General features: G+C 32.8%; 1 protein-coding gene across 7 annotated transcripts in view; it reads right to left on the bottom strand.

Annotated features, from left to right (window-relative positions):
* LOC114335024 (prominin-like protein) overlaps positions 1-26,695 on the bottom strand; it is a 210,949-nt gene that overhangs the window by 49,937 nt on the left and 134,317 nt on the right. For all 7 annotated transcript variants that reach the window (XM_050654098.1, XM_050654095.1, XM_050654106.1 and 4 more), the window contains 6 exons: positions 25,599-25,875; positions 25,238-25,425; positions 18,213-18,377; positions 16,456-16,571; positions 7,989-8,154; positions 2,659-2,935 (listed from right to left, as the gene is read on the bottom strand). In XM_050654098.1, the coding sequence (XP_050510055.1) occupies positions 2,659-2,935; positions 7,989-8,154; positions 16,456-16,571; positions 18,213-18,377; positions 25,238-25,425; positions 25,599-25,875 (1,189 nt within the window). The remainder of the gene's footprint in view (positions 1-2,658; positions 2,936-7,988; positions 8,155-16,455; positions 16,572-18,212; positions 18,378-25,237; positions 25,426-25,598; positions 25,876-26,695) is intronic.

Here is a 26,695-nt window from a genome sequence, read left to right as displayed (position 1 = left end):
TTATTTATATTCCAGAGATAAATCGATTTCATTAATTGCGAATTTCTAGTACTGGTCATAGGCGTCCGTTTTGGGTAGGTCAACAGTTATTTTATAGCATAACTTTTTTATCTTGAATTTTTGAGCATTTTTGACACTAGATTATTAAATTATGAGGTATTCGAGTACTAAAAGTTACTCTTACTTTATGTTGGTAAAATACTTCGTTCTTTGTTGAAAAGTTCTTTTCATTTTTTTTTTCAAATTCCAAAAATGAAAAATTTCAAATCGATTTTTCTAGAAAACGGTGTGTCCTACCGACTTAAAGCAAGAGTACCTTTTAGTACTAGAATACCTCACAATTTAATAATACGGTGTCAAAAATGCATAAAAGTTAAGAACAAAAAAGTTATGCGTTAAAATACCCGTTGCTCTACCCAAAACGGACGCCCATGACCGGTACTAGAATTTTGCGATAGATGGAATCGATTCGTCTCTGAAACCTAAATATGCATACCAATTTTCGTTTTTCTTAATCTAAGCGTTCTGGAGGTATTTAAGAAAAACTAATTTCATGACGCCATCTTCAGAGAGCTCTAGCTCCCTTAAGAAGCATTTTCGGACTAGGTGAATTGGGTTAAATTGTCTTAAAATTATCTGAGGAATCTCCTGTCTTCGTTTGTCGGTAAAGTTTCTGGACACCCTGTATATTATTTGTATGTATATATAAATTGTATAGAAGTATTTAAATTTAAAATAAATGTAAAATCTATTTTTCGATAGGGAAAAACGATTTATTTCGCGACCGTCATCGCGATCGTCATCTCTTCGGCGAAATAAATTTTGTACGTACATATATGTATTGAAGTGAAAACTCCTTTAGGCACGTTGTGCACTTTTTGGATGGGAAAAAGTATTAAATTATCGACCGTCATCGCTTCGATGAAATAAATTTGTAAAGTGAAAACTTCTTGAGGGTCGTTGTGTACTTTTTGGATAGGGAAAAAGTATTGAATTAGCGAACGTCATCGCGACCGTCATTGCTTCGACGAACTAATTTTTGGATGGGGAAAAAATATTAAATTTGGATGGGGAGAAAGTAATAAATAAGCGACCGTCATCGCTTCGACGAAATAAACATTTGAAGTGAAAACTTCTTTAGGGACGTTGTGCTTTTTTTGGATGGAAAAAAGTATTAAATTATCTACCGTCATCGCTTCGATGAAATAAATTTGTAAAGTGAAAACTTCTTGAGGGTCGTTGTGTACTTTTTGGAGAGGGAAAAAGTATTGAATTAGCGAACGTCATCGCGACCGTCATTGCTTCGACGAACTAATTTTTGGATGGGGAAAAAATATTAAATTTGGATGGGGAGAAAGTAATAAATAAGCGACCGTCATCGCTTCGACGAAATAAACATTTGAAGTGAAAACTTCTTTAGGGACGTTGTGCTTTTTTTGGATGGAAAAAAGTATTAAATTATCTACCGTCATCGCTTCGATGAAATAAATTTGTAAAGTGAAAACTTCTTGAGGGACGTTGTGCACTTTTTGGATGGGGAAAAGTATTGAATTAGGGACCGTCATCGCTTCGACGAAATAAATATTTGAAGTGAAACTTCTTTAGGGACGTTGTGCACTTTTTCGCTGGAAAAAAGTATTAAATTAGCGATCGTCATCGTTTCAATGAAATCAATTTTTAAAGTGGAAACTTCTTTAGGGGCGTTGTGCACTTTTTGGATGGGGATAAATTACTAAATTAGGGACCGTCATTGCTTCGACGAAATAAACATTTGAAGCGAAACTTCTTTAGGGACCTTTTGCACATTTTGGATGGGGGAAAAGTATTGAATTAGGGACTGTCATCCATCGCTTCGACGAAATAAATATTTGAAGTGAAACTTCTTTGGGGACGTTGTGCACTTTTTCGATGGAAAAAAGTATTAAATTAGCGACCGTCATCGCTTCGATGAAATTAATTTTTGAAGTGGAAAGTTCTTGAGGGACGTTGTGCACTTTTTGGATGGGGAAAATATTATATTAGCGAACCTTCATCGCTTCGACGAAATAAATTTTTGAAGTGAAAACTTCTTGAGGGACGTTGTGCACTTTTTGGATAAGGGAAAATTATTAAATTAGCGACCGTTATCGCTTCGACGAATAAATTTTTTAAGTGAAAACTTTGTTAGGGACGTTGTGCACTTTTTGTATGGAGGAAAAGTATTGAATTAGGGCCGTAATCGCTTCGACGAAATAAATATTTGAAGTGAAACTTATTTAGGGACGTTGTGCTCTTTTTCGATGTAAAAAAGTATTAAATTAGCGACTATCATCGCTTCGACGAAATAAATATTTGTCAGTAAACGTTTACAGACTCGTTACTACTGGCGCTCGCGAATTTTAAATATCCCCTCTACGTACGAGCTCACAGCGTATACTACGTATGTAGTACGATAAAGTAAAAATAAATCTAATACAGTTGATTGTCGATTTTAGAAGCTAATGCATTAATATTTTTTCTGTACATTTTTTTCCTTCTTCTTATAAGAAAACTTAAAATGACCCACTAGAGAATTCTATTAATCGGACTCCAAGTAAACAACGAAGGTTTCAAGAAATTTGTTTTTGATATCAATATTTTATTGATATTTTCGTGCTGGTTTTGAAGAACTGTACTTACCATATCAAAAACTGTCCTCCAGCACCTTTGTTACAGCAATTATCACTGTACCCATCTGGTCGTTTACCGCATATACCGCATATCAAACCCAATACTATACAAATGGCTATCAAAAGCAGACCGCAACTGATGCCTAGACCAGCGTAGTACCGATACGGTGAATAGTACGCTAGGTACGTGTATCCATCTTCCAAGGTACCATTCACACTGTTTATCTGGTTCTGTAGGTCCGATATAGTGTTGAGGACTTTATTTAGATTGGCTTGGACAGTTCTACCTAAAAAAATAAATCAAATTACTTCTCATGTTTTTTAATAATAAAATAGTTATATTGGAGAACCTACGGATAATATAACGAAAAGGAGTATGAAGGTCCAGGTACAACCACGAACTCTACAAACTGTTCAAAGAGAAATCGATCTCAGAATTCGTTTTTCATCCCAATTCTTCTTCGTCTTCTTTTGGCATCATTACCCTGGAAGGATCTTTGCCTGTCTGGCTATATACTTCCATTCACACCTCTCTGATGTTCTTCTCTTCCATTATCTTATATTCATAGTGTTCAGGCCGTCCTCTTCATTCAACCATCTCGTTCTAAGCTTTCCTTTTTTTTTCTTCCTATCTTCCTATTGTAACGAGGTCGTTGCGTTGCTCCAGGTGACTAAATCAGTCGAAGAAAAGAGTTCGCTTTTTAAGACATTTTTATTTGGAATCAAAATATACAAAAGATAAGATAATTAGCCTTAATTACTCGTTAATTTCGTTAATAAAATATATTTATAATCTACGCATCGAGCTTTCTGTTCGGGCCGATGTGACGATATTTTGTACATGAATGAATGATTTTGACGATCGCGTGAAATAGGAATTGCTTTTATTAATACGACATGAATGTACAAGGAAAGGGAAGAAAAGGGAATCTCGCGCAGCGCGCCAGATGAAAAGACATATTCGGGATATACGATCACCGCTCGTATAAGGATAGGTAAAAGGATAGGTAAGAAGAAAACTGTCGGATTCGCTCAGCTCGCCAAAACGACAGCGGAAAATGGTCGGGAACTACTACCTACATAAACTCACGTCTTATACCTCGTTGTTGTTTATTATTCTTCGATGAACGCTCCAAGAATAATAATCAACTAGGCTTTTTGTTCCGTCTTTTATATCGTCTGAGACGGTATAGAAACACGTTTTACTTAATTAATTGGCGTACTCTAGACGATAAAATTATATTATCGTCACACTATCCAATGGCTGCCATTGTAATATTTTCTTTGCTGTGTTTGCATCTTCTTGTCCATGGACACGTCCCAGCTATGAGAGTCTTTGACTTTTCACATCCTCCTCCTAAGTGACTTCTCTATTGAGGTTGGCAATCAAAATGGCAAAGGGCCTAGCCGGGTAAGATGGTGAAAAGTGCCCCTAACTCAATTTAAATTCCATATAGGCCACTTTTTAGCACATATAGAGGAACTCACTTTCTAAAATTTTTAGCCCCCTAGGTGGTCACGTAACCCCCCTAGAGCCTAATTAGGCTTTTTATGTTTTTATTTTTTATCTAAGCCGCATCAAGAGCTAGCCAAAAACTTTATTTAAAAAAATTGTAAGTTTCAAAAAGACCTATATAATTTATTTTTTTATTTTTTGGCGGGAAGTTGGAATTTTTAGAACAATTTTAAACTTTTAAATAACTCTGAAAAAAAATTAAGACACTCGTTTTTACGAAAATCAATTATAATGTGTATTTTTGCACAATCTTTCACCCTGAATTTTTTCAGATTTTAAAATTGGTGAAACGTACCTTTAAAAATAAAAAACCGCATTTTTTCGTTTTTTTTTTTTCGTTTTTTGATACAATTTTATACATATTTTTTAAAAAAGGTAACACCGTCACTAGAATAGGTAAAAAACTGAAAAATAATTGGGGTTTGCTTAATAAAAATTTTTTGTAACGCCATCCATTTTCAAGATACAGGGCGTTGAAGAAAACAAAATTTTACACATCCACGAGGAAAAATTTCCTGTAGTTGGCTGTATACCATTACAAAAACATAAAATCCTTTATAAAAGGTATATTTGTTAAAATCCCTATACAGGGCTACATCAAAGACAGAACTAGTTTTCGATCGGTTGACCGATCATCATCAGTGCAATCTTAGAATCTACATGCAAGCCACCAAAGTAAAAATAACTTACTTCCGTACAGTCATGATGTGAACTTGTCAGATAGAGCTCATTGGTACCTCGGGCGAAAAACATTGGATATCTTAATCATCCATGTTATAATTCACATCTTTGTCATATGTTCCGATGACGGATCAATTGTAAAGGGTTTTTACCCTGTTATTTTTACTTTGGTGGCTTGCATGTAGATTCTAAGATTGCACTGATGATGATCGGTCAACCGATCGAAAACTAGTTCTGTCTTTGATGTAGCCCTGTATAGGGATTTTAACAAATATACCTTTTATAAAGGAACAATTTTACACATTTTTTACGATTTTGCCGAAACTACTGGCAACATTGTAATAAAACTTGCGGGTTTTTAGAGGTAGCTATTGTGCATGTTTTCACATACAATTAAGGATTTGATATTCATCATTTGCGCGCATAGGGGTAATGGTCTGAACTTTTCAAAGAAAAAAAGATAGTACACCACTGACATATTTCAAATTAACGATCATTTTTGAATTCCTCGTTCAATTTGCAATAAAAAAATCTATCTTCTCATTTTTTCATACGACGCGCCGTTTTGTTGCAAAAAATAAAATATCTTAACGCTTCCAAAGTATTCGAATTCATTTTTATAATGGATGTACGAGTTTATGCAGAGGTAGAAACTACTAGAAGTTCGAATACTTTGTAAGGGTTAAGATTTTTTATTTTTAAAGGTACGTTTCACCAATTTTAAAAATCTGAAAAAATTCAGGGTGAAAGGTTGTGCAAAAATACACATTATAATTGATTTTCGTAAAAACGAGTGTCTTAGTTTTTTTTTTCAAGAGTTATTTAAAAGTTTAAAATTGTTCTAAAAATTCGAATTTCCCGCCAAAAAATTTAAAAAAAAATTTTTTATATAAATCTTTTTGAAACTTACAACTTTTTTAAATAAAGTTTTTAGCGGCTAATTCTCTTGATGCGGCTGAGATAAAAAATAAAAACATAAAAAGCCTAATTAGGCTCTAGGGGGGTCACGTGACCACCTAGGGGGCTAAAAATTTCAGAAAGCGAGTTCCTCTATATGTGCTAAAAAGTGGCCTATATGGAATTTAAATCGAGTTGGGGGCACTTTTCACCATCTTACCCGGCTAGGCCCTTTCTCTCTGTTCTGGGCTTGATGAATTAAGCCATTCCCTGTTGTGTGAGTCCAATCTCTGATGTTTCGGAGCCAAAATTTTGGCTTTCTTCCTATACCCCTTTTACCTTCGATTTTGCTTTATAATATTACCTGGAGCTGCTGAAATTCCCTATGGTGCATTATTAGTCTGGGCAGATTATCGGAGAATACGCCATTTTTAGGAAAAGTTATTTACCAACAATTTTATTGCTGGAACCGAATCTTATGATTGTGTATATTCTGTGCTACTTTTTTTATAAACAAAATGGCGTCCAAAAATCGTGTTTTTGTTCAATTTTTGCTCTATAACTCCAAATATTTTGACTTTACACCAAAAATACCCAAATAAAAATTCACCTTAATTAAATTCTGCATAGAGACGTGTTTTTCCCGATTTACTTCGACAAAAATTTTTTCCGGAAAGTGCGGGTTTTTCCAACAAAATCTTTAATTTTCAACTAAAATTTTAGATAAGTAATTGTTTATCAATAATTAAATAACTTGGTAATATAAAAGCTCCGTTCGTATAGATTACAATTCCAGAAGCCGATGGAAATTAAATGAACAGTTTAGCAAAAATTGAATTGTTCGTTAAAAATTTACGGCGTATCGCTCTAATAACCACAATAATTATGATAGATAAGAATAACTATGATTTTTGTATAAAAAGACACTCTACCTATCTAATGTACTTTACGGAATTGAAATTGGACTATTTAAGCGGCCTCAGGAATATTTTAAAATTATAAACAATTTTTTGGCTTATAAACAAATAGAATATCTCGGGAAATATTAAATCAAATTAAATCATGAAAACTTTATTGAAAAAAAAGCGGTAAGACGCTTATTTTTAAAGAAAAAACGTTTAATTGTGATGAGTGGTTCCTGAGATACAACCGGTCAAAATTGACCGGCATTTACGGCAAAGATATAAACAATAGGATCATAATTTTCGAACCTTCACCTTTTTATTTCGGTCCTCTTTCTCTCCACACCAATTTTCATATCTTTAAAATACTCGTAACATATATTATTATAATAAAAACTATCGATATTACGAGTGAAAATTACCAAAAATAGCAAAATTCCAATCAAAAATTAAGTTGGAGAAAATGTAATCTTAAAGTTCAAAATCGGTATACGTTAAAAAAATGCATTTTCTCGGCTTCCCATGGAGCAATTTTCTTCATTCTTTTTTGTTCCCAAGTAACTCGAGTAGAGCCATCTAACTCACGCATTATTAAATGTCAAAGTTGCTTTTGTTTTGTTATAATAAATTTATTTATTTATTATAACAAAAATTTTTATTTTGTTTGAATATAATTGTTTAAATAATTATACAGCTTTCAAATGAGAATATTTGTGTTTTTAACGGTAAAAGGTACACTTGTAGTAAGTTTATCTAAAAAAGTCTACAACTTGTAAAGTAAATCGGGAGAAACACGTCTCTATGCAGAATTTAATTACGGTGAATTTTTATTTGGGCGTTTTTGGTGTAAAGTTAAAATCTTTGAAGTTATAGAGCAAAAATTAAAAAAAAACTATTTTCGGGCGCCATTTTGTTTATAAAAAAGTAGCACACTAGCTGCGGACTTTGCATACCTATATTATTAATATATACAATCATAAGATTCGATTTCAGCAGTAAAATTGCTGGTAAATAACTTTTCCTTGTATCTTGCTAATTAGCCCAGAGTATATGTGTCCTAGATGTGACATCTTTCTAATTTTGATTGTATTGACCAGATGAGGACGTGTGCTCAATATTTCCAGTACTTCTTCATTCGTAGTTCTGCTGGTCCAGCTTATTCTTAGCATTCGGCGGTACACCAACATTTCGAATGAATTCAGTTTGTTGACGTCATCCTGATTTAATGTCCAGGTCTGACAGTTATATAGTAATAGAGACCACGCATAACACTTAAGTGTTCTCTTCACTTTCACATACCCAATACAAATTTCATACCAATCGCTTTAAAAAAATATAACTTACCTGCTTCTTCGACCTTTTTGAGCGCCTGTTTAAGCGTTTGGTTCAAACTGCTAGTGATGTGCCGTTCTATATTGTCCAGTTTACTTTTTCCCTCTTCTGCAGCAGTTTTCAACAAGTTTAAATTTAGTTTTCCGAGAATATCAATAGCCGGTGCCACATCGGGAAGCTAAAATTAATAAATGAAGTAAATTAAACACAATTACAATCAATAATTGTGGACGTAATCTCACATAAATATAACTTTTCAGTTTTCAGAACTGTTAGTTTTTTCTAAAAGTACATTAAGATAAGATTTTAATTAAGATCTGTGAGCTATTCCAGATCAAATCAACACACTTTGAATATAGCTATTTGTATAACAAGGGAGGAAAGTGCTACTTTTCCTCCCGAGAATGAAGTTTACTGCCCGACGCGTAGCGGAGGAAAAGGCACTTTACTCCCATATTATACATATGGTTTTTTCACCTTCCTCAAATAACAAGTAATTTTTTCATTTTTACTTAATTTATTTATGTAACTAACCAACAAAATGTATTAGAACTAAAACTAACAAGTAGGTACAATATAACTGTCAACTGTCAAATATAAGTCAAATTATTAATGTAAACATTGTTAAATTAGAATAACAATTTACTGTTTTTTACCATTCTGCAAAATACAGAGTGTTTTTAAATAAACGTTAAAATGTATAGAAACTTACGTAATAGAAAATAGATATTGTACAGGGCGTCAATAAGTTATATTTCATGAATGAAATACCATTACGTCACTTTTACTTTTTCTCCCTAGGGAGGAAAAGTACAACTTTGCTCCCTACAATCAGGTCCGGAAAAGTATACTTTCGGCAGAGGTAGGTGGAAAAATTTTTTTCCTGGCCTATTTAGATTTTCTTAAAATTTAGAGAACTCATAGTGGATGATTAGGTGAAGAAAAATACAAAATTTTAAATTTTTATCTCAAGCAGTTTCCGAAATATTATGGTTATGTAAAGCTTTCCAAAAAAAAAACCAAAACGCCGCGACTATACTCTTTTAGAATGGTTGTAGAAGCTGTCCTAATTGAGCTAGAATGCTGTGAGAGGTGTCATGTTGCAGCATTTTTAAAACTCTTTACTCTTTACAGTGATAATATACAACATGATGTTATGGTAAACAAGTTTTTTTTCAAACAAAAAAATGTATTTTGATTAAGTTTTTTTCCAAAAAGTACATAATTTAAAATTTTCATAATATTCCTACAAATAGATAGTATGTACTGTTGTTAATAACATATAAAAATTTTATCATGGGATGGTGATGGGTTCAACATAAAAAAATAATTTCACACATACAGTATGGTGCAAATGAAAGGAATAAATTCGTAATTTCACAAGGTGCCGACTTTAAGGAAAAATTCCGAAAGAGGTCAATTTTTATTTTTAAATTGTAATTTTTTGGCATATATATCATACTAGTGACGTCATCCATCTGGGCGTTATGACGTAATCGATGATTTTTTTTAACGAGACTAGAGGTCGTGTGCCTTATTTGAAAGGTTATTTAATTCTCTATTTAGTAATATAAACATTAATATAATTGTTTATACAGGGTTTCAAAAAAAGGTTATTTTAATTAAATTGTTTGACAAAAAAAGAAGAATGTAATTTATTTAATTTAAAATAGATTTATAAATATATAAATATATTTTAATCTAAATAAATTACACAGGTAAATTCCCTTTTTTTTGTCAATTAATTTAATTGAAAACTTTTTTTGCCACCCTGTATAAACAATTATATAATAACCTAAAATCATCGATTTTCACTAGTACGATATATATGCCAAAAAATTACAATTTAAAAATAAAAATTGACCTGTTTCGGTATTTTCCTCAGCAGCTTATGAAATTACGAATTTATTCCTTTCATTTGCACCATACTGTATGTGTGAAATTAATTTTTCTTATGTTGAACTCATCACCATCCCATGATAAAATTTTTATATGTTATTAACAACAGTACTATGTATTTGTAGGAATATTATGAAAATTTTAAATTATGTACTTTTTCGAAAAAACTAAATCAAAATATATTTTTCTCGTTTGAAACAACTTTGTTCACCTTAACATTATGTTAATGTTGTTCTGAAGCTATTTTCTTGTGGCATTTTTATAATCAAGTATATTCAAATGGGAAATAAGCCACAATTTTACCTAAAAATGATTTTATTAACGTTTCGACGCCCAAGTCGGGTGTCGTTGTCAAAATACAAAATAATACTAAATAAATAAAATGTTGTTGCTTAGTAAAAAATTCTTCTAATAATTTATTTAATCTGACTCATTTATATCGGCAATTCAGACACGTATTATACATTTTAAAGTAGACGACTTTAAAATGATATTGCCAATATTGATGAGTTGCGTTCCTGGGACGACTTTACTAAAAGATAGTTCATTTGATTACATGAAATCAATTCCAACTCAAGAATATCCGCCACAAAAAATCATAGCATGTGACCTGTCTTTAAAAAGACAACTAAATGTATCGGTGGCACTGAAATTCTCGCGTTAGAGATTCCATAGTAAATCACGAGGGAAAACCAGGAAAAACCTCGTGATACTATCCCGACATCGTAAGTATTTGGGTTTACATTTAGTTTACTCTCAAAACTAATACCAAATTCTGACTTGATATTTTAAATTTTAAATAATACTAAAATACTAAATATGTACTAACTCGATATGTTACTGATTTACTAATTGTGGTATTTTCTTTCTATTGACTTCCTCCTTTAATATGGGTAACCACATCCTACTGCATTCTACCGAGGAATTTGCGACACAATTGGTTTCATTTAGCATAATTAGAGCCGCTTCTTTGATTTTCTCTTTTTACTATCTGCTTCTTTTAGGACTATACTTGAATCTCTCCACTGAACTCTATGTTCATTATCCCATGCGTGTTGACATATTTGAGATCTATCAAATTCTCTATTTTTTATATAAGACTGATGTTCATTTACTCTAACGTCTAATGGTCTTGATGTTTCACCTATATAAAATTGTTCGCATTCACAAGGTATTTTATAAATACAATTCTTTGTTCTTTCTTGTTCACTGTTAGGTTTAGTTTTAGATAGAATAGATCTCAATGTGTTTGTTGTTTTGAATGTTGTTGATATGTTGAATTTATTTCCTATTGTTTTAAGTTTCTCGGATAGTCCTTTTACATATGGTATTGATATTTTCCTCGTATTATTTCTTGTGAATGTTGTAGGATCCCGTTCTAAGTTGTTCTGTTCCATTCGATCCAATCTTGACAATTCCTTATTTATAAACGATATGGGATAATCATTTTTTAATAAAACATTATTGGCTAATATATTTATGGAGGATTTCGAAACTAATATCATTTCTAAACAAAATTTAAAACCCACAGTATGGTGGAGATATGTAGATGATGTGTTTTCCATATGGCCTCATAGATCGGAATTGTTGGATACGTTCCTGAATATTATAAACGATCAAGAAGAGACAATAAAGTTTACAATGGAAAAGGAATACAATAACACCCTACCTTTCCTAGATGTTTTGGTCTCAAAGAAGGATACTGGATATGAGACTCAAGTGTATAGAAAACCAACACACACCAACAGATATCTCAATTACAAATCAAATCATAACATCAACGTTAAAAAGGGAATCATTAAATCCTTATATGATAGAGCCAAAATTACTTGTTCTAACGAAAATTCATTTTTAGAAGAAAAACAATTGTTAACATCTGTTTTATTAAAAAATGATTATCCCATATCGTTTATAAATAAGGAATTGTCAAGATTGGATCGAATGGAACAGAACAACTTAGAACGGGATCCTACAACATTCACAAGAAATAATACGAGGAAAATATCAATACCATATGTAAAAGGACTATCCGAGAAACTTAAAACAATAGGAAATAAATTCAACATATCAACAACATTCAAAACAACAAACACATTGAGATCTATTCTATCTAAAACTAAACCTAACAATGAACAAGAAAGGACAAAGAATTGTATTTATAAAATACCTTGTGAATGCGAACAGTTTTATATAGGTGAATGATAGGCTATGATTTTTTGTGGCGGATATTCTTGAGTTGGAATTGATTTCATGTAATCGAATGAACTATCTTTTAGTAAAGTCGTCCCAGGAACGCAACTCATCAATATTGGCAATATCATTTTAAAGTCGTCTACTTTAAAATGTATAATACGTGTCTGAATTGCCGATATAAATGAGTCAGATTAAATAAATTATTAGAAGAATTTTTTACTAAGCAACAACATTTTATTTATTTAGTATTATTTTGTATTTTGACAACGACACGCGACTTGGGCGTCGAAACGTTAATAAAATCATTTTTAGGTAAAATTGTGGCTTATTTCCCATTTGAATATACTTGATAACATTATGTTGTATATATCACTGTAAAGAGCTTTAAAAATACAGTAAAATGACACATCACTGTAAAGAGTTTTAAAAATACTGCAAAATGACACCTCTCCCAGCATTCTAGCTCAATTAGGACAGCTTCGACAACAATTCTAAAAAAGTATGGTCGTGGTGTTTTTTAATTTTTTGGAAAACGTTAAAAAACCGTATTTCGGAAACGGTTTGAGATAAAAATTTAAAATTTTGTATTTTTGATTACCTTATTAGCCACTATGAGCATTCCAAATTATAACCAAATGTGAAGAGGGGTGGAAATTAGGTGTGTTGAGTTGATATGGAATGACCCCTGTATATCTTGATTTGTATACATGCATACTTACTCTTGGAAAATATCTGTCCAAATGCTGCATGTAACAGGAACATGAGTTACAACATGCAAACATTTACAAAAACATATGACAGGTTATTAAAGATATTGAGAAGAAAATATAGATAAAAAGAATAGCCTTATTATATAGTTTGCCTCTTCTGTTAATTTTTTTCCTGTTTGTCTCTGCTCTTTTTGCCTCTTTCTACGGCTTCATCTTCTTCTCGTATCACTTGTAGATCTGTCGATCAGTTCTACGTGTCGCTGTTCAGCCGTGCCGCATTGAAGTGAAGTGCGGTGTCTCCGTATGTGGCTATGTTGATTTAACGTAGTGAGATTGTTATTGTATATATTGTGCTGTTTATCGTATAATTTGAGTGTTGCTATTATGATCGGATGACTGTAATAAAGTTTAATATTGTTTTTCCTTTGCAGACGATGGAATTATATTTTATTTGTTTTAAACTGTATATAATTATCTTAAATATATTTACTTTATTTTTAACCTGTGTTATACTGACTCTGTCGTCCTGAAAGAGCTACCCGTTACAAGTCTATGCTCCTCCATTCTTTTTACATGACTGAACCATTCTCTTCGTCTTTGCCTACCCCATCTTACTTACATCTTGCTCGCCACATTGCTCCCTGATGATGTGGTTTCGTATTCTATCCCTTCTTGTCTTCCCTCCTATTGCTCTTAGTGTTTTCATTTCGGATGTTCGTAGCATGCTTTTGGTTTTATTAGTGTCTTCTCTTGATTTATTAACCCTTAAGCTCCTAGCGTTACATATATGTAACGCAGAAACCGCTAAAATCTTAAGCCTTAAATTCGGGAAGTGATCCTAATTTTAACTAGATGAAGATGCAAGACTTTCAGAGACACTTATTTACTAGTTTTCAGCAGTTGGTTCGAGGATTTGATCTAACCTGTTTATTTAGTTGAGTGTTTTATGTGAAGGTGTTTATTATTTATGGTAAAAATGGATCTCAAATTTGAGTAGGTTTATTTTTACTATTCTTTTGTTATTATATTTTGTTTAAAGTATTTTCAATTGAGATTAAATTAATGTCCTTTCTTATTGATAATATAAATTTTTAGAAATTTTATCCTGGTTTTGTAAAAAATTCCTTTAATTTTTGGTGTTCCCTTACTTTTGGAATTGTAACGTATTGTTTGTTCCAGAAAGAGTGTGCATCCAGTGCAACATAGATTTTAATCTACAATAACTTAATTATGATTTATAATTTATCTAGTTGTGTATTTGTTTGTTATTTTGAAATTTATAATCGGAAATATTTTAAATATATTTGGTCCTATATCGTCCTAGCGTTACATATATGTAACGGCAATTTTCTAAAATATCAAAAATAAAAGAAAAAAAATATATGTATTTTGTTTTAAACCTTCTCCCAAATACACAAAAATCAAAAAAAAATAAAATTTTCTAAATTTATTAATTCAGGATCTTAAGGGTTAATACCATATAAAGTTTTATACATTCTACTTTGCTGTCCATTCTAATATTATGGGTTATTCCAGACCACATCTCTCAAACATCCATAACTGCGGCCTTGTTAATTTGTCCTCTTATGTCTCTGGCTGGGTCATGATAACTTGATAAATTTACACCTAGATATTTGAACTGGTTTAGCTGTTCTATGGGTTTCCCCTCTACCACTAGCTTGCATCTAATTGAATATTTCGCAATGGTAATGCATTTTGATTTCTGCGTGGATATGTTCATGTTGAGTCGTCGACATGTGTTTCAGTATGTTTAAACCATTTCATTGGACTAATACCAATTAGAAAATTAGTTAGTGCAGATGTCAAGTTAGATAGTTTTTCAGTCGCTATCAAATTTGTAAACAAAGTTAGTATTTTACGTCTCTCCTATTAAGCTATTTATATAAAAAAATTGGTGACAGATGCCAAAAGACAGGGGAAAAGAAGAAGGGGCAGACCTAGAAAGGGGTGGATGGAACAAATCGAGGAAATCGGGACAAATAGAGGGAAAACAGTGCAACAGATGAAGGAAATGGCAGGAGACCGGAAGGCGTGGAAGAAATGGGTAAAAGATGGATAGGTGATACCAAAGTCCGACGCTCTTATAGGGCATAAGGACAACGAGAAGAAGTTTATATAAAAAAATTGATAATTGTCAGTGTCAGTAGAAAAGTAATAAGCTGTAAAATTTGTAAAAAGAACGAAATTTGACCGAGTTTCCTTCCATTAATTAGTTGCAGCTAACCTAATTTGATTGATTTTTACTTCCTGAAGTCAATCTAAAGTGAAAGTTATCTTGTTCGAAACAATATACTTGGTAGAATCGATAAAGTTGTCTTTATGGGCCATCCTCATCTTCTGCAATCAGGGCTGCATCATCCGCATAGCACACTATACTGATTCTACTGTACCCGAGTCTGTATCTTAGTTGAAGCGATTCCACGTCTTCTATTATTTCATCCATTAGCACATTGAATAGAAATGGGCTGATGCTGTCTCCCTGACTGATTCCCCTTGGTGTTGGTATTATGGCCGTAGTGGTATCGTTTGTTTTATGACTGCCACAATAGTTGCCGGCATCATTTTTTGCTTAATTTTCTATAATATGTGGCTAAGTCTGACCCTGTCAAATGCTTTTGTGAGGTCTATGAAGCAAATGTATGCGGATTTGTTATATTCTATCGACTTCTCTTTCACTTGTTTCATGACAAATATGGCGTCCGTCGTCGACCTGTCTTTTCTGAATCCTTGCTTTTTTCTCTGATCTTTTAAATTTTAACCAATTTATTAAAATAGCATTGACATACAAAGCATAAATCCTGATAATGTATTTAGGAAATAAGTAAAGAAAGTACATTTTTCTGTATATAACAACCACAAATAAAAAAACACCTAACTCTTTTCAAAATTTCTATTCCCCATTAATAAATTCCCGTCCTTTCCCACATTCACACAATAATTTATAGCCAAAAACTTAGTCGCGGACGACAAAAATATTTCTAAAACGTCCTACAAACTTGGCTAACGAACAAACAATGTAAGCGCTTTTATTGGCAAAAATCCAAAGGGAGTTTTAGTTAACTGGATGCGATATTTCAACGAGACGGAACTTTTTCCTTGAGCTTTTGAAATATTTGGACTTCAATCACCTGTTCCAGATGCAAATGTTAATGTTCGGGATCGTAAACAATGGTCTTAATAATAGATATGTTACGAAAGTATGAAGAGAAGTTGTTTATTATTTTTTGAAAGAAGTAATCAAAATGAGAAAAAGATGTTTTAGTACAGGGAAATAAGCAAAAAATACCCTGTTTGTGAAACTGACTCGGACAGGTAAACGAAAGTTTAAAGTATTGATTTAGAAACAGTATTTTATTTTGTTTTTTAGTTAATGCAATTATTGGTTTTATTTTGTTTTAATGAAAATAATATATATTTCGTTATATTTGTTTTGTTTATACGAATATTGATAATTTTATTTTGTATTATTTGAGAAAATATATATTTTATTATTGTTTAATTTTTATTTTATACATCGCTCTTTCAAAAACAACCTTATATCATTGGAAATCCGATATAAATTTATTACTGAATTTTTCCATGTTTTAAAAAAAACCGATGCGCGATGGTTAAAAAAAGGGTTTTTCCGGACTGTTAAAACACTAATGCAAACTTACCCTATTGAAATCTATATTGGTTTGCAAATTCGAAATCTGCTTTTGGATCTGCACACAAGCTTCCAAACTACAGTTATTCAGCAACGTGAGCAAGTCTCGTTTCACTTTTCTCATAGCTAAAAACAAACAAAGATAAAACATTATGTGCTTTGTTAGCATCTATCAATAAAGAAAATTTACACTGAAAAAATGATTGAACTTTTACCCAAAGATGATGCAGCTACCATTGCCCTGCCCTAACGTTTTTTTATGTACTCCAGATCTCGCTATGGGATTGTTACATTGTTCCAAAGATCAATTGAATATGGCGTAGTAACGATGTGCTGTCCACCCGGCGTTCTACAGCTCGTCAATAGAGAACCGAACGCGTTTCCATACCAGCGCAGCCCCACTACGTGCCCCCTCTTCAATGAAACCAAGGAGCGATGGTTACCGAGAGTGTACTTAAGGATCATGAAATCAGTTCCATTCGGTGTACTGAACTAGGAAGGAACTCAAACGGCAGTTATGCAATGGAGTGAGTTGGAACTCTGCCGTGGCAAAGGGACATTTAATTGAAAATATGTTTTGCGGAACTGTGACTGTGACAGGAGCTGGTGGATGGGTAGCTGTATTGAAGTGTGATGGGCTATGAGTCCGTGTGTAATTATGTAAATAGATTGATTTCATGTATCGTGATCGCTAGTGTATATATACACTATGGCTCAATACATTTATTTTATTTTAACCTGTCAACTCGTTACGTGTCCCAGATATTGTAACTTTCTTATTTTTGTTGTGTTTAATATTTCGTATTCTTTGTGCATTTCTCGCAATACTTTCGTGTTCGCTTTTTTCTGCGCTCATGCTATTCTTAGCATCCTTCTGTAACATCACATTTCAAATGATTCTAGTCTAGCTTATGTATGTGTTCTTGTTGCAGTGTGCAGCTTTAAACACCATATTGTAGTATCGAAAACAGGTATCATGTCATAAGCTCTTACTTTCAGTTCTAATTTAAGGTCCTTATTGCAGATAATTTTTTAATTTTTACAAACTCATTTCTTGCTATTTCTTTCCTGGCCCTTATTTCTGTTGTTTGGCTCTATTATAATGGCAGTTATTTGTATTTATCATCCCTTTCCCACTGGCGGATCTAGAAGTATTGGGGGGGGGGTCATGGATCTTAAGGGAGATTTAATTACTTTTCTCTAATGCCAGGTCACTTAGTTTTACCACCCCTAGGAAAAATGGGTTTTCAATTATTGTTTGGTAGCTCTCGGGTTTTTCTTAGGATTATTGAATTGATATTTATTTTCGTTTGGGGGGAGAGGTCATGACCTAGTCACTCCCACCCCTCTGGATCCTCCCCTGCCCTTTCTATCGGTTCATCCATCCCTTTCCATCAGTACATCTGCCAAATGTATGTTTGTTTGTATATTTGTTTTCTTTGTTAATATCATATCATATTCAGTCTTTTTTATATTCATTTTTAGTCCACATTTTGCACAGAAACTGCTTGTCTTGTTTAGTAGTAGTTGGAGTTGTTCAGCCATAATTACGGTGTGTTATGCAGATGCAGAAAGATGTAAGAAACAACCCAATACAACATTGGAGACCTTACAAAGACTGCCAAGAGGAAGACCACAGATGGGATGGGTAGATGACATCAAGAAAATAGCCGAGAAACAAATTGGAAATATGCTGCTCATTATGTCAAAAATTGGATGATAGAAGACTAAGAAGAAGAATAAATAAAAAAAAACTGCTGCACTTACCATCGTTTAGCTGTGACGCCATAGCTCTAAGGTTATTTGTATAACCTTTCAACTGCCCCAATTGTACTGTAATGTTTGGTATGGCTTCCACAAAATTATATAAGTCCATCATGGCGGTTGCATTACTCCATATGTTCAGTTGCTGCATCACGTGGACTCCAGATTCTAAAATAAATGAAGGGTTGGGTCAAATTAACATAAAAAAACATCCACAAGGAAAAAGTTTTCCTGTAGTTGGCTGTATACCATGTAATACAAAAAAAAAGAATGTGTCCGTACTTTTGTACGCACGTAAGAAGTTATACTTCTATTATAATATAATTTCAACGAAATAAATATACCTACTTAACAGTTACAATACAAAAAATTAACAATAATTACCAAAATTTAACCAAAACTTAACAATGCCAAATATTAAAAAAAAACGAAAAAAGTATGAATCGTCCGGGAATTGAACCCACAACCTTGCGAATTCTCAATCTCTGGTCCAATGCTCTACCAACAAGACCATCAAGGCACATGCTATTAACGTGTCAGATATACATATTTACACATCACGCGCACGGTGACAAGTGAAATATAAAAATAGATGTTTTATTATTTTACGCCCAAGGAAGACAAATCCAAAGACACAAAATTATAATAAAAAACCTTTTAAACCACCTTTTTCAAATTGCGCAAGTTGTATTATTAATAGTAATGTTAATAAATGAAATATAAAATATTTTGACGTTTCACAATTTGCCAATATCATAACAAAATTTGATCCACTATTTTTAAAACACTTACCAGTGTAAGATTCTTTAGCTTTGAATAAGCGAGATCGTAGCGTAGATCGTCCCGTTGTTATCTCAACAAGCAAGCAACAATCATCTCTTCTATGTTAATAAGTCCAAAAATATAATATGAAAACTATTTAAAAAGGCAGTATAACCATTAACTAACTTTTTGTTTGTTGTTTCTCTTCCTACAAATTTTAAAACGCAACAACCATACACCATACATAACCAAACCACAGTCCCACAGCTGTGATACAGCCGCCATATTGAATAATTTTTGACATGTCATTTGAACATCCAATCAGAACAAAGTTATAATGCGCATGCGCCCGGTCGCTAGGTTTTGCCATATAAAAATTCACCCTCTATCGCCGGTAAAGAAGTATAACTTCAAAAACAGTAAAATCTTTTATAAAAGGTATATATTTAAAATCCCTAAAAGGGCTACATCACAATCACATAACTAGTTTTCGATTGGATTATCAATCATCATCAGTGCTTACGTGAAATTTACATGCTAACCACCAAGATATAATTTTACAAAAATATGTGGGTAAAAGCCCTGTACAAGTAATCCGTCAAGGAAACATCGGTTGAAAATGCTAACTTAAGCATGGATGTTTAAAACATAAAAAACACCATAAAAAAACACATGTTGATATCGTTAACATATGCCCCTATCGTCTTCTTCCTCAGATGCAAATCCACTAATGGATGTTAGCGATCACATTTTCCATTAACTCTCTGTTTCTTGCAATGTATATCAGTAATTGCATATCCTTAATCCCTGTCCATTGCCAGGACATTTTCTTATGCCCTCTTGCCTTCAATTTTACTCTCGATAATAAGTTGAAGGAACTGGTATTTTTCGTTTCGCATGATGTGACCCAGATACGCCGTTTTCCTTTTCTTGATGGTTTCGAAAAGTTGGCGCTCTTGGTTGATTCTCTTAAGGTGATACAGTAGCGATCAACAGGTAGCCAAAACGCGTTCCAAGATTGCGGCTGTAATTTTGAATATTTTTTCGAGATATTTGGCACACGTATTCGTAATATAATAAAGAATGGCGGTACGGAGCCCAATTTGAAAAATATATTAATATGTGAAAATTACTCTGTAATTAAATACAATATTAAAAACGTTGGACGGAAGGGCCGCCCGAGAACTTTATCGTACCGATCTATTATCGTTATCGTACTAGATACTTTCATTCTATAAAAATAACAAAGTTACTCGTTATTTTGATATTTTAGAAACACCTTGTATACTTGAAAATATTTTATGAAAAATTTATTGAAAATGTTCGGGGACACCCTATAGATTATTGCATAAATCAATAGAATATTAGTCATACTTTCATTTCAAATTAGTTCATTTTTCTGAGAAATTAATAGTTTACAATATTTGCATTTTACTGCATGGATTTTAATGAAATTTTGGGAGTAGCCCAAAGCCCAATCTCCTAATTCAAAGTCTATCTTATATACTATATACTATGGCGCTTTTATTATGGGGGCGGTTCCCACCACTTCTCGGGGATAGAACATTTTTATTTTCGAACTGCATGGAGCAAAAGGAAGAATTTTAAGAAAATTTAAAAATGCGCTTCTATAATTTGATCTTATTTTTTCACCCGTCCAACTTTTTGAAAGTAGAAATAACACTATATTAAGAGGTATTGCAAAAGAAAAACAATGCATTTAAATTCTGGTGGATGATGGGTAAAATGTATGTACTTCTCATTTTTCCTTAAAGTACAATAGTCATATATTCTTTTGAACCATATCTCGCTCAGTTTGAATGTAACCGACATTTTAACGGTGCTCGTTTTAAATGCCTTTTCAAACACTACAAAAGCATGAGTACTTTGAGCATGCACCAAAAAACAAACTCTTTTACCTACCATATCTCTTTTTGTATCATAAATAGAAAATTTACGAAGGAACGAATCTCTTTGTTATTTATAATCTAAAACAATTTTATATAGTGTTTTTAGTTTGATGCATAGTTTTTAAGGTATTCACAAAAAACCGTCCGAAAACGTGTCATTTTTAAATGAAAATGGCCAATTTTCAACTACGCATAACTCAAAATGTATTGAGTCCTCAAAAAAAAGTATAGATCAGTTTTTGCTTAAAAATAGGTTCTCTAGCCACTTCCATGCTTATTTTGACCAACAAATTTTCCACCCTCTTGAAGGGGGTGGGAATTGCCAAGATAAAAGCGCCATATTATATAGGGTAGATTTTGTTTCTTGAGCTATTCCCTACTTACTGTGAAAATATCAAGTACATCGATGTAGTAGGATGGAATTCGGAGCCAAATACCCTCATTGACTGCCCTATAATAATGCTCTGCTATGATCGCGTGAGAGGGGACACACACAAGATTCTAGCAAAATTTCTATTTTCTGTAACTTTTCGAGTTTTTGAGTTATAGCAACGAGTTTTATGTCATTGGAAAGATAATTTTACATTCTTTCAAAATATGTAAAAATATACAGGGAGTATCTAAAAAATTAAGATTTTTTTTTTCATTTCCGGATCAACCGGAAGCCTTATTGTGGGTAAAATTTATTGTGCTAATAGATAATAAAGTACTCTATATGTCTGCCAAATTTCAAATTTTAGTTTCTATTACAGAGGAAGTTACGAGCACTCGCATATTTTTTTATAAAAAATTCGTAACTCCCCTCCTATGAGGAGTTAAGAAATCTGACTGATGTTATTCAATTTACCATTAGGATATCAATAATATGTCAAAAAATAAACAAATTCCTTTTAGCCATTTTTGAGAAAATCTAGTTCAAAGTTATGTCAAATTTTGACCCCTTAAATATAGACAACCCATAACTTTTTCTGAAAAACGATAATATTCTTGTTATAGCCCCATCTTTAGGCTATATAAATGTTTTTTCAAATTAAATATATCTTAAACAAGTTTTTAGATTGGTAGGGAAATGTATCGGGTGGGCGATCGGCCATGCTGGCCGCCATTTTGGATTTGGAAATGTCAAATTCCGTATTTCTATTCACCTATCGATAAGCTAACTTTAAGTTAAATTTAATTCATTTCGGTCAAAATTTGCAAAAATGGGCCCCAAATAACCCCCCTATTTCGGCCCCCCTTTGAGAGGTTTTTTTCAAAAGCTTAGTTTCATGACAAAATTCTCTTAAACTTACTCGTACCGAATTTCATCGAAATAAGTCCAGTAGTTTTTGCTGGGCGGTGGCGACATACGTACGTACGTACGTACATACTTCCGACATGTTTTTTTTATTTGCTTTTTAGACTCAGGGGGACTGAAAACGTCGAAAAAAAGTGAAATCTGAAAATTTTTTTTTTGCACGATCCTATAACTTTATCTATTATACTCATACTACGTATGTAGTACGATAAAGTAAAAAACGAGTCTGTACCGCCATTAAGAAGAACAAAAAAATACACTTTCTTCAAATAAACTTTTTTATCCGATGCCTAGATTTTGTGTCACACTGGAACTACTAATGGAATAAAAAATTTTAGTAGTTCCAAAATGATACAAAATTTAGGCATCGGATAAAAAAAAAGAATGTGTGTGTACTTTGTACGCACGTAAGAAGTTATACTTCTATTATATAATTTAAACGAAATTAATATACTTTTTATTTATATTTTGTTTAAATATTAAACTAATTTATACTTACTACTTCTCAAACATTTTTATTAGAACAGTGCCAAAAATTAAAATAATAAAAGAATAAAACACACACAAACACATTAAACAAGCCACAAATGATGTATGAACATTAATTGTCGAAAAATTTTTTAACTAAATACGTATTTTCTGAAAATACAATTATATAATAAATATACTTACAATCATAAAATGTATTAAAAAAAAACAAAAAAGAAAGTTTCTATTGGGACTCGAACCAGCGCTGATAATAGCGGTTGGTATTGGAATTCATTCGCCTTCTCCGCTTAGCCACGGACACTATGTGTCATTATTTACGAAGATCGACTAACTAAACGGATTAAACTTGTGATATTTTGATATTTTGAAAATTGATCAAATTATTTTAATTTTGAATTGAAATGATTTAGAATTGAAAAAATACAACAAAACATAGAGTAAAAAAACAATATATTAGGTGAATATTGATAGAAATTTTGATGGTAATCAAATTATATAAATAAAAGTATTACATACTATTTGGCAGATCAAATAGGTAGGTTTATACGCATGATACATTAACAATTATTACGTACCTGTTGCTTTTAAAAACTATTTAAAAGTCACTACAATATTATAAACTTTTTGTTTCTGTCCTCACAACAATAAAACTAATATATTATACATTTGTTTACCTTTACCTTTACCTCCAAACCACAGCTGCCATATCGGATAATTTTTGACATGTCATTTGAACATCCAATCAGAACAAAGTTATAATGCGCATGCGCCGGGCTGATAGGTTTTAACATATAAAAAAATCACCCTCTATCGCCGGTAAAGAAGTATAACTTCAAAAATTTATTTGAAGAAAGTGTATTTTTTTGTTTTTCTTACAGGCTAGTTTTTTTAATATTATATATTTAATTACAGAGTAATTTCCACATATTAATATATTTTTCAAATTGGGCTCTGTATCGCCATTCTTTATTATATTACGAATACGTGTACCAAATATCTTGAAAAAATATTCAAAATTACAGCCGCAATCTTGGAACGCGTTTTCGCTACCTGTTGATCGCTACTGTTTCCTCTTAAGGACATCTACATTTGCGAATTTCGCCGCGCGCCGTCCATGGTACCTTTAGGATACGGCGACAAAGCCACATATCGAAGGCTTCTAATCTGTTTGTATCCCTCGATTTGAGTGTCCAGCCCTCTACGCCATATAGCAGCACCGACCGCACGTAGCATTTAGTAAACCTTAGTCTCAGTTGAAGATCGAACTCTGAACATGTCAATACCTTCCTGAATTTTACGAAAGCTTGTCGAGCTTGCTCAAGCGACATTTTACTTCCCTGTCCGATGACCAGTCTTCAAAAAGCCACGTTCCCAGGTATTTAAATTTGCTCACTCTTTCAATGGACTTGGTATTCAGTGTTATGGTGGAGTTTTCAGTGCATCCAAGATTCTGGAGATAATCATGAATTTGGTCTTTTTGGTATTAAAATATAAAGGAAAAGATTCCTCTCATTGGCTGTATACCATAATAAAAACTTACTAATGAAGTAAAAACCTCACATGTAGGTAGGTGGTATATAATTTATTAAAAATTTTTTTCTAAAAATGATCCAAGATGGATAAAATCACAAACGTTTTCGGACCAATCAGTCCATCATCAGGTGGTAGAAACTTCAGATCCAAAGTAGTTGGAACTAGCTACATATTTAGGTCAAAAGACCTTAATGTAATAATAATTATGCCATTTAGACTACAAAAATGTCGACAATAAGTCGATGTCACAAGAAATTAAATTGCAACGGTATTACAAAGTGGTCTTCATCTTGGCCTCAAACTGACAGACTCTGTCTCTTCAGACTCTTCAGTCTGTCAGTTTGAGGCCAAGATGAAGACCACTTTGTAATACCGTTGCAATTTAATTTCTTGTGACATCGACTTATTGTCGACATTTTTGTAGCCTAAATGGCATAATTATTATTACATTAAGGTCTTTTGACCTAAATATGTAGCTAGTTCCAACTACTTTGGATCTGAAGTTTCTACCACCTGATGATGGACTGATTGGTCCGAAAACGTTTGTGATTTTATCCATCTTGGATCATTTTTAGAAAAAAATTTTAATAAATTATATACCACCTACCTACATGAGAGGTTTTTACTTCATTAGTAAGTTTTTGGTATTAATCTCTAATCCCATTCGCTTACTGCATTCTTCAATTTTTATAGTGAAAAGTTATTGAAGATCGACTATGTTGTCACAAATTAAGACACCATCATCAGCATATCGTATGTTGTTGATCAATACTCCATTCACTTTGATTCTCATCTCTGCATCTTCCAAAGACTTGAAATATGGCTTCCGAATAAATGTTAAATAAAAGAGGAGAAAGCACACATCCCTGTCAAACATCCCTTCTTGTCTCCTATAATCTGAACAAATACTATGTCAAAGTATAACAGAAATTTTATCAAACTTCAGAATATCAAAACGTCAATATATTTTCTTAATGATTCTGTTGTGATAAAACTTGTTAATAATAAAAATTAGGAAGATAGCAGTATGTACTTACTTTCCACAGTTTCTTTGAACACGTTCGCAAACTCCTTGTAGTTATTATTGAGCAGATTTGTTGCATGATCCTTGGTACCTTCGAGATAAGAATAAGAATCTTTGTATGCATTCTTTAGGCTACCTGGAAGCTCGTCAACCCCTTCCTGGATCTGTTGATTGCTTGCGAAGGCACATACAACACAGAACCTAAAAAGATACAGATTATTGTATTTTCCTATTTATTATATTGGATGCCTCAGAAGCTAATCGGTGTAAGTCAATAAATGTTTGAAATGAGATAAAAATTTGAAATGAATGTAAGATGTTCGTGAAAAGAGTTGCAGAAAAATGATATACTGCACTGATATACAAATACTTACAAAAGTCCTGTTCCCAGCACAATTAGCATAGTCCCCTGACAAACTTTCTTGCACAGATCTCTCCTTTTATCACACGGCTGAGTCCTAGCACCGCAATGACCACAGCATCTACAGCAACAGAAGAATAGACCCACCAGCGGAACGAGCACGGTGATCAGTACCAGGATGAGTAGAACCAGCAGTAGAGGCCAGTAGTATTTGAGCATCTCGCCTATGGTGACTCCATCGTTCAGTCGTGGGTAGTAGTACACGCCGACTTGTTTCCATACGATCAGTTCTAAAAAATATATACAAAAGTTATTTAAACAGATCGTTCTTTGCAATGCAACATCTAATGAAGTCAAAACTTCTCTCACGAGGTGCAAAAAGCCAGATATAGAAGACATCCTAAAGACATCGTGGATTTCGCACACTTCCAATGAAGATGTTCTCCAAATGATGAATTCAGAACGTCTTCTCATAAACATCATAAAGAGGAGAAAAACAGAATACTACCTATATATTACCGGTTTTAGAACATCTTTCGACGTTGTCCGATGCCTAACTTTCATGTAATTCTATCATCCCATTGGCCATCTCTAAGATCCCTTGTATTCATTGCTTTGGTTACCCCTTCTTTCCATGTCTTTTTGGGTCTTCCTCGTTTTTTGCGGTTTGGTGGTACCCACTACATAATCTTTTTGGGCAATCTTGTGTCTTCCATTCTTTGTACATGTTCATACCAAATCAAATGTTTCCTCTCAATGTCTGTTGTTAAGTAACCAACTATTCCAATTCGTCGTCTTACTTCCTCATTTCGAACTCTTTCCCTGCGGGATATACCTAATGACCTTCTAAATACATCCATTTCTACAGCTTCTAATTTTTTCTGTTGTTCTCGGTTATTCTCCAAGTTTGTGCTTAAACTAGGCTGCTTTTAATTAGTGTTTCATAGATATTGTATTTTCGCTATATGTATTCCTTTTTCAGAGCTCCAATTAGGAGTATCCCATTTAGGCAGCCAATTGTTCTTCTAGCTTATGTTACTCTTTTCTTTATTTCCTCATTATCGTTTCCCGTTATATCGAAGATTACTCCCAGGTACGTGTATTCACTAC

This window comes from Diabrotica virgifera, chromosome 1 (genome assembly GCF_917563875.1).
Source record: "Diabrotica virgifera virgifera chromosome 1, PGI_DIABVI_V3a".
NCBI lineage: Eukaryota > Metazoa > Arthropoda > Insecta > Coleoptera > Chrysomelidae > Diabrotica > Diabrotica virgifera.
The sequence above is the reverse complement of the archived record's forward strand: the minus strand, read 5'-3'. Positions and strand labels throughout refer to the sequence as shown.